This window comes from Tupaia chinensis, unplaced genomic scaffold, assembly GCF_000334495.1.
Source record: "Tupaia chinensis unplaced genomic scaffold, TupChi_1.0 Scaffold144328_1, whole genome shotgun sequence".
In the NCBI taxonomy this organism is placed as follows: domain Eukaryota; kingdom Metazoa; phylum Chordata; class Mammalia; order Scandentia; family Tupaiidae; genus Tupaia; species Tupaia belangeri.
The window spans coordinates 42,369-51,581 of NW_006204186.1; the positions used below are offsets into that span (position 1 = coordinate 42,369).

Here is a 9,213-nt window from a genome sequence, read left to right on the forward strand (position 1 = left end):
CAACCATGCACACATCCCTGGCAAGTTCTTCCAGCTACTGAGCCAGGATTCGAACCAGAGTCAGCTCTGTGGAATCCAGTTCCCTTAACCATTAGGCTATGGTACAGACCAAGTGGCTGGGCTTTTAAGTACGATAATTGGTAAGGGATTATATCATAAGCAATATTTTCACATTGTCACATTGACCTTCCTCTTAATCTTGGGAAATGAGCAGGTAAGCTATACATAAGCCTCTCTGCTTTAAAGTAAAGTTGTTTAAATATAATGAATCAGACTGAGTTACATTATTTGAATACTGGCAAATAATAAATAAAGCCTGATTACAGCCTGAAGACTCATGTTTAAGGTGTTATATCTCTACCTTACCCACGTAGTTGCTTTCAATTTGTATATGTAAGTGACCGGGCCATCACCCCCTGATTCTACATCATTTGCTCTGTTTCCTTTATGAAGGTGCCTCATTCAAATACGAACAAAGGAATTAGAGACTTTATACTTCATAAGCAGATGGACACTATAGAAAGGTCACTGGTGCTCTGAAGTTTTTCCTGGAAAAAAAAAAAATCCCCATTTCCATGTTGATCCAGTGGGAAAGAACTGGGTGTTGGAGCCAGAGGTTCTGTGTTAAAATCCCAAACTAACTATCCATTGTTTCCTCAAACTTAACCTCTTTAAGGGTAAGTTTCCAACTAATTACATAAGAATAGAAAGACTGTTAGGCAGCAGGTCCTGCACAACTGCATTCTTTGTATTAATTAACTTAGTCATCTTTGCATTACAGTAAACATTATTTTCAGGAACTTCTGTTTTCATTTTAAATAATCAGTTAAAAAGAAAACCTAAGCAGTTATTACACACTTTTTATGTATTAAGTATAGAGCGAGGCAATCTTTCTCCTTATAAATGATAAATTACCCAGCTTAAGAAAATCAGGTGAGAGGATATTGAATTTGCTGGAAGGCAACATGGCTAATTGTGGTTCCAGATCTTGAAACAAACTGAAATATGACAAATATATGTGTCTCCAAGATCCTGTCTAGCTGGAGGATGGGGAAAAAGTGATGGTGGCTAGATCAGACCTTGTCAGGAAGTACCTTTTTCTCCCTCTCAATTTTCAAAATGACAATTTTTTTGGAGAGGTTTTTGCTATAGGGTGTGTGCCCTCGCCAGAAAGACAGAGACAGAGAGACAGAAAGAGAGAAATAACACCCCCAGGAGGGATGGCCATGTCAGCCGCAATCCCTTGTTCTCCTCTTGGGATCTTGGGCACACACACACACACATGCATCCGGTGTGAGTTTTAGCCACTGGGTATGGAACTTGAACCTCAGTCGACTACATGGGAGTCCAGCGACATAACCATTATACCAACTGCTGGTCCCCAAAATGATAAATCAATTATTTTAAAGCCCCCATATATTTCAGACTACCCATGACTGTCAAGTGGCTCTTAAACTATACATTATTTCTTCTACTCATAGATAAAGCCATCTCCCGGTAAGGGTGGCAGACTGGTCACCCCTGTTATCATTCCATGACAATGGTAGGCATGAGTAATAAATGTCAGTATTTCTTTCCTCATAACTGAGATGCTTTTTGATAATTTACTCCAGAAAACAACTAGTACATAAATGAAATCAAAGCTGTTTTTTCTCTACCACATGTGGATGCTTCCTTTTCTATGTCTTGAAATGTTGATTGTTTTAAAGTATCAATAAATTATCTCCACCTCAATTCTTTTTTTTTTTTTTTTGAGAGGTTTTAGCTATAGGCTGTGCACACTCAACAGAAAGACAGGGAGACAGAAAGTGAGAAATCACACTCCAAGGGGGGTGGCCACGCTGCAGTTCCTTCTCCTCCATTCTCTTCTTGAGATCTTGGGCATGCACTCATATGCGCCTGGCGTGAGTTTTAAGACGGGGGTCTGGGACTTGAACTGTGGTTGATTATATGGGAGTCCAGCGACATAGCCATTACACTAACTGCTGGCCCCTCCACCTCAATTCTTTTGATTTGATGAGTACTATCAGAAATGTCTAATTATATTTTCTCAGTGACAATAGAAGCACTCAAGATAATTTTTGTGTCTGTGTACACCAACTTGCTCATGACTATAATGCTATAAAGAGATCTGCAAGTTTTTAACCCAATTACAGATTCTTCATGCGTACTGGTGTAGCATTCATCTTTTCCTTAAAAATCATGCACAACCAAAGCTTCGTAACTGAGTTCATCCTTCTGGGACTTTCACAGAATCCAAATATTCAGAAAATAGTATTTGTTGTATTTTTGTTTGTGTACATTGCAACCATCGGGGGCAACATGCTCATTGTAGTGACCATCCTAAGCAGCCCTTCCCTGCTGGGCTCCCCCATGTACTTCTTCTTGTCCTTCCTGTCCTTCCTGGATATGTGCTTCTCCTCTATCATCACCCCAAAGATGATTGCAGACTCTCTCTCTGAGAGGAAAACCATCTCTTTTCAAGGATGCATGATCCAAATGTTTGCTGAACACTTTTTTGGTGGGGTGGAGTTGATTGTCCTCACAGCCATGGCCTATGACCGTTACGTGGCCATTTGCAAACCCTTGCACTACTCTTCTATCATGAACTGGAGGCTCTGTGGCATTCTGATGGGAGTAGCCTGGACAGGGGGCTTCTTGCATTCTGTGATACAAATTCTCTTTACTTTCCAGTTGCCCTTTTGTGGCCCCAATGTCATTGATCATTTTATCTGTGACTTGTACCCATTACTGAAGCTTGCCTGCATGGACACACATATTTTTGGCATTTTGGTTATCATGAGTAGTGGGTTGTTCTGCATGATAATCTTCTCCTTGTTGCTCATCTCCTATGGCGTCATTTTGCTTTCATTGAGGACCCATAGTTCTGAAGGGCGATGGAAAGCTCTCTCCACCTGTGGATCTCACATTGCTGTTGTGGTTTTGTTTTTTGTTCCATGTGTGTTTGAATATGTACGACCTCCAACTACCCTCTCCTCTGACAAAATGGTGGCAATATTTTACACCATCCTAACTCCTTTGCTTAATCCTTTGATTTATACTTTCAGGAATAAGGACATAAAACAATCCATGAGGAAAGTGTGGAAATGATTGAGAGTTGTCTGATGAAAAATAAAACATTAAACTTCAAAAAATTAGGTGTAAAAAAGTACCACGGCAATATTTTACACCATCCTAACTCCTTTGCTTAATCCTTTGATTTATACTTTCAGGAATAAGGACATGAAGCAAGCCATGAGGAAAGTGTGGAAAAGATTGAGGGTTGATTTTGATGAAAAATAAAACATTAAACTTAAAAAAATAGGAGTAAAGAAGTAAAAATTGTCTTGGATAAAAACTTTTGTAATATACATTCTACAGAAAGAGATAATGTCATATTGTAGAAAAAGTTTTGAGGTGATGGTCAAAAATGTTTTCATTTTCATATTCCTCATCCATTGAATTTGTAACTTATTAACAATATGCATAAATTAAAGAGAAATTTATGATTACTTAAAATGTAATAATTAATGGAAAAAAAGAATCACTAGACAAATTACCTACTAGGCTACCTCCTATTCACTCTAAGTTTTAAATCCTTTGTGGAGGAAAGTCAAGACTATATTCAAGATCAATAATAAACACCTACTCAAACTATATATTTTAAATGAAAAGAAGTTCATATCTAGGACACCAGTCTCCATTACTATGATACTAGGTATGCCATCGCCTGCTATGTTTCAACGATAAGGATGAAGGGTGGAGGTATCAGAGGAGAGTTGAGAGACAGAAATTGTAGCAAGCGAAAGTCATGAATAGATTGCTCCATTCTTTGCTCTTTTGCTGAAGGACTTAGTAACAATTAACAAGCCCAACCATCTAAGAGAAGCATCTTTGAGTAAAATCATACCTTAATTTGTAGCTTTTCATTTAAAAATGAACTGGAACAATCTTGAGAAGATTTTTGGCATGTTGTTTAAGGTTTTTGAGGCTTGGGGCTGGCAGGTGGCATGGTGGTTAAAGACACTGGACTCTCACATGGCTGACCACGACTCAAGTCCCAGACCTGTGTGTGTGTGTGTGTGTGTGTGTGTCTTTCTATGGTGAAATTAAAAATAAATAAATGAACAAATAAATAAAGTTAACATAGTTCTTTAAAAAATTAAAAAAAATAATTTATTAGAATTTCTCTGATTGTAGAGCTCAAGATTATAGTAAAATAATAGATAGTGAATATATCTGCAAATGAAATCTCATTATCTTCATTTAAACAATTGTATCAATCATAGTAGAGAAAATTTTTTCTAGTCTCTTTGTTTTAAACATGAAGAATAGAGGCCCAGAGAAGTGTTAAGAAATAATTGAATTCATTGAAAATTCTGCGTATCTGTTGATCTGAATGAATGCATACACTTTGTCTACATTCCACTTTCCTCTCTTCACATTCCCAAATTTTCTCTTTGCTTATTTAAAATAAAGAAAATGGAATAGTATTATCTGGCTTCAGTATTTTTTCAGTGTTTGTCTATGAATTTATTTTTGACAACATTTTGATTTAAATGTAGTTTTCAGAGAAGCCATCTGTGTGTTTACCTGAAGGAATGCATGTGTCTCTCCTTCTTATCATTTTTTAATTCACTTTTCTTATTTAACTGCTCCTCACCTCACAACTTTCTTTATCTCTTCCCCCCACTAGGAACCCAATGTATTGAAAAGAAATAATAAATAACTCATGTTCTCCTTTATACTTGTCAGAGATAATTAGAACTGCCCATCAGAGGTTGTAGTTATTATAATATCCATAGTTTGTCATACTGGTCTAATATTGTTTTTGTTAGATAACTAAGAATATCTAAGTTTCATTTTTATGTAGTTTTTTTTTTTGAGAGTTTTTTTTTTCTTTTTTTCTTTTTTTTTCTTTTTTTTTTTGCTAAAGGGCATGTGCACTTGCCAGAAATACACAGAGAGACAGAGAGACAGAAAGCAAGAAATCATCCCCCAGGTTTGAGGGGCATACCGTGAAACCCTTTTCTCAGGATCTTGTGCATGCAAGAACACTCACCAGGTGTGAGGTTTAAGCTGCTAGGTCTGAGACTTGAATAGCAGTCCACTACGTGGGAGTTTAGTGACAATAACATTATGCCATCCACTGATCCCTCAACTATGTAGTTTTACTAGAGGTAGATGGATAATTTGAAATAATAACTTTAAAATGTTCATTCTAATTAGAGAAACCCAGTATAAGCTTATTGAATAACTGAGTTTCAGGGACTCATGTGGGAAACTTTTGTTTAACGTATTTAAAGAGGTAACGCCATTTCGTCCTTGTTTTTGGAAGTTCATTGACCAATTGATTTATTGTGTAGTGAGATTTACAAGTTAGGAAAAATATAACTTGATATTGTCAGATATTGTCATATACAGTTGTGTGCATCTTTCGTGAAGTCAATGATCTAATTTAGATGTATTAAACTCTCTAACTTGATAGGAAACAAGGTAATGATCATCTTTCCATGCCTTACTATAGTGATGGCAGATTTGAGTATGGCTGTAGTACCTGTGTGGTAAGTAATGTGATGATATTATTTATTCATTGATAAATTGGTGATTAATAAGAATAAAGAAAAATAATTAAAACTCATTTAAATAAATTCTAGATTATTTTATATTAATACTAAAGGCATGGAATATGTTAAGACAGAATAGGAGTCAGCAGGTGGCATGGTGGGTAAGGCACTGGATGCTCACATGGTTGACCATAGTTCAAGTCCTTGACCTTAACACATAGTAAATGTCCAATAAATACTTGTTGAGCAATAAAGTATGTGATTACTCATAGTAATTAATTGATATTCTTGGGTCATTGGGAAAGTCATGGTACATTTTTGCATAGAAAAACATGGGACAGTATGTCATGACTTTCCCAGCAACCTAATATAAATACTTATCTTTGTATATATATCTAAATATATGTATAGTACTCTATCTACTTTACCTTGTTATTTATTTCTACTGCTCTTATTAAAATTCTAATTTTTTTTGTAATCTATTTATTTCTACTGCTCTTATTAAAATTCTAATTTTAAAATTTGGAAAATAAGTGTTTTGCTTGATACAGCTTCATGATTGTGAAATTCACCCAATAGTTTTTTTTTTTTTTTTTTTTTTTATTCTTTTTTTTTGAAGTGAAAAATTTTTGGGGGAGGGTAAGGACTTTGTTAAATTGTATATGCAACCTGATTTTGAAGAATTGTCAACTAATGCTGTAATTATTTTGAAAGTCATATTGGTAACATCCATTTTCATAGAAGTATTTAAAATATTTTTTAAGATGCGTTTGGCTTAGGTCACATGCGCTTAACTGTGTGTGAAAGAGGGAGAGATAGAGAGAGACAACGAGAAGAAAAGTGAGAAATAACCCTCTAGGGGGATGAACAGACACAATCTGTTGTCCTCTGTTCTTGTCCCAGGATCATGGTCATGAATGCCCACATGAACCATGTGAGTTTCAAGCCACCAAAAATGGATTCTAAACTCAGTCAAACATGTGAGAGGCCAGAAATGTAACTGCTATGCCATTTGATGACTCCAGGATTTAATATTGTTATGTTTACTTTATAAAACATAACAGAATGTGAGGGTATACAGCCTAACTGCATGAAGCAGTTATCTGCATGCCTCATTAATTACTCACTATGAATAGGCTGACACATGCCTTGGATACGAGGGGCTCTGTGAAAACCTTTATGGGATATGGGAAATATCCTGACCCTGGCTAGGGCATGTGATGCCTATTCTATATAATGTTTATGGCTTATACATCATCCTCTTTGATGCATACTCAGACAGCCTTCCTCAAAGTTACAGAGGAACAGCATACGTAATCTGGCTTGACTTATGATGCATAACAGGATCACACATGATAGTAACAAAGTCAAAAAACATGTACACTAAAGTCTAAACATGTACACTATACTCTAACTGTAGAAATTCAACTGCATCTTTGAAAGCTTGCAAACAGTTCACTGCGCATGGTAAAACGAATAAAGACACTCAGCACAACTGAGCAGCACAGCTTGTCTGTGCTCACCTGCATCCCTGCTTCTGCTTCTTTCTCCTTTTTCTTTTTCCTTTGCAGGACCAAGCCCTGTGGGTTGACACTGACACCAGAAAACATTAAGCTAGAAAGCACACACTTACCAAGTTTATTTACATTTCACATAAAGAGCAGCATGGGAGGACGAGCATATTTTAGTTCCTAGGTTTATGTTTTGGGGAAGTATTTATGTTCTTAACCATGGAATTGTAGAAGTGGGGCAATTTGTCAAATATTTATTCTTTACCTAATTGGAACCAGCACAGAAGACCCAAGTATTACATTGGTCACAGGTACAAACCAGACATGAATAGCTTACGTGCTAGAGTAGATTCCAGGGAGAGTATACATTCCAGAGATGTATACATTTCTCTAATCTACCTTCTTGCAATGGATATTTCTGAATCATATCCTTCAAGAGCTCTCCTTCAAATGTAAATTACCCTAGTAGAGGGAATAACTCTTGCCTGTGTGCAGTACTTTATAAAATACACCTTATAGTTACAATGTAAAATATAAGGTCATATTTGCAGAGGAGTGTTTAAAAGCAGAGGGCTCTGGAATGACTTGCCAAGGTCACATGGATTTGGAGCCAAGAGAAGAATCCAGATTTCATGTTTATAGCCCAGTATTCACTCAATACATTACACATTAATTGTTGACAATGGATGTTTTAGAGGTGACAAATGCTAAGGCATCTAATGAAATAGAAAGCATTCATGAATTAAATAAAATAGTAAACAAATTACTGGAGCAAGAGATGTCAAGGACATGCTCTACAATTACAGTGACTACCCAACCTCGGTATTATGAAATTCAGACTGTAATCATTTTATAACTAATTAACTACATTTTAAAATATTTTATATAGGATTCAGGCCCCCACAAGGTGTTAAAAACTGAATGAATCAATCCATGCTTCCCAAAAATGTGACTGAATTTGTTTCCCTGGGGCTCACACAGAATCCACACTTGCAGAAAATATTCTTCATTGTGTTTTTGCTCATTTTCCTGTTTACTGTGCTGGCCAATCTGCTCAAAATCATCACTATCTCCCTCCATCAGCACCACCCTTACTTGTCCTTCATAGATGCTTCCTACACCTGTGTCATCACCTCCATAATGATCATTGACCTGCTCTATCAGAGGAGAACCATCTCCTTCGGGGGCTGCCTCACTCAGCTATTTGTGGAGCACCTCCTAGAAGAATCAGAGATCATCCTCCTCATTGTCATGGCCTATGACCACTACTTGGCTATCTGCATGCTCCTGCATTACATAACTATAATGAGATAAAGGCTCTGTCACATCTTGGTGGTGGTAGCTTGGATAGGAGGCATCCTGCATGCCACTGGGCAGATTTTTTCATGGTCAACTTGCCCTTCTGTGGTCCCAGTGTCATCTACCACTTCATGTGTGATCTCTTCCCATTGTTGAATCTTGCCTGCAGAGACACCCACAGGCTGGGAATGGTGGTGGCAGTTCACAGTGTTGCCATGTGCTTGCTTATATTCTCTATGCTACTCATCTCCTGTGTAGTTATCTTGAACTCCCTGAAATCCCATGGCTCTGAAGGTTGGAACAAACCCCTCTCCACATGTGGTTACCACTTTACTGTCATTGTACTCTTTTTTTGTGCCTTGGATTTCACCTACATGTGCCCAGTGGCCACCTACTTCATGGACATATGGGTGACTGTGTGCTTTGAAATCCTCACCCCTATGTTAAATCCTGTAATTCGCACAGTGAGAAGCATAGGGGTGAAAAATGCTATGAGAAGTTTGTTGAAGAGGAGAATAGCAGCCTAAAGATACATACAAATAGGGAAGATTTATCTTTGGTAAACTGCAAGAGAATCAACAATGTTTATAGATCTTCACTATAAACAAACAAACAAGCAAAAAAGAAACAAAAACCCTTTATTGGAACATTTAATTGTGGTTAGGCTCTTTGCTACATGCTTTTTTTTTTTTTTGAGAGTTTTTTTCGCTATAGGGCACGTGTGTTCGCCAGACAGACAGAGAGAGACATAGAGACAGAAAGTGAGAAATCACCCCCCAGGGGGGATGGTCACGCCGCAATCCCTTCTCCTCCATTCTCCTCTCGGGATCTTGGAC

The 9,213-nt window shown here is 37.2% G+C and overlaps 1 protein-coding gene and 1 pseudogene across 1 annotated transcript; both read left to right on the forward strand.

Annotated features, from left to right (window-relative positions):
• The first annotated feature begins 2,202 nt into the window (after positions 1-2,202).
• LOC102481133 (olfactory receptor 4C15) lies at positions 2,203-3,303 on the forward strand. Its single transcript, XM_006166710.3, has 2 exons — positions 2,203-3,078; positions 3,244-3,303. The coding sequence occupies exons 1-2, from the start codon at positions 2,203-2,205 to the stop codon at positions 3,301-3,303; spliced, it is 936 nt and encodes a 311-aa protein (XP_006166772.3).
• Positions 3,304-8,011: 4,708 nt separating this feature from the next.
• On the forward strand, positions 8,012-8,904 carry LOC106733656 (olfactory receptor 140-like; annotated as a pseudogene).
• The last annotated feature ends 309 nt before the right edge of the window (positions 8,905-9,213 follow it).

Excerpts from the sequence above, each read along its gene's own strand:
- LOC102481133 (XM_006166710.3), top strand. The coding sequence starts at position 2,203 with ATGCACAACCAAAGCTTCGTAACTGAGTTCATCCTTCTGGGACTTTCA. Across the intron at positions 3,079-3,243 it reads ATACTTTCAGGAATAAGGAC|ATGAAGCAAGCCATGAGGAA; the intron begins ATAAAACAATCC and ends AGGAATAAGGAC.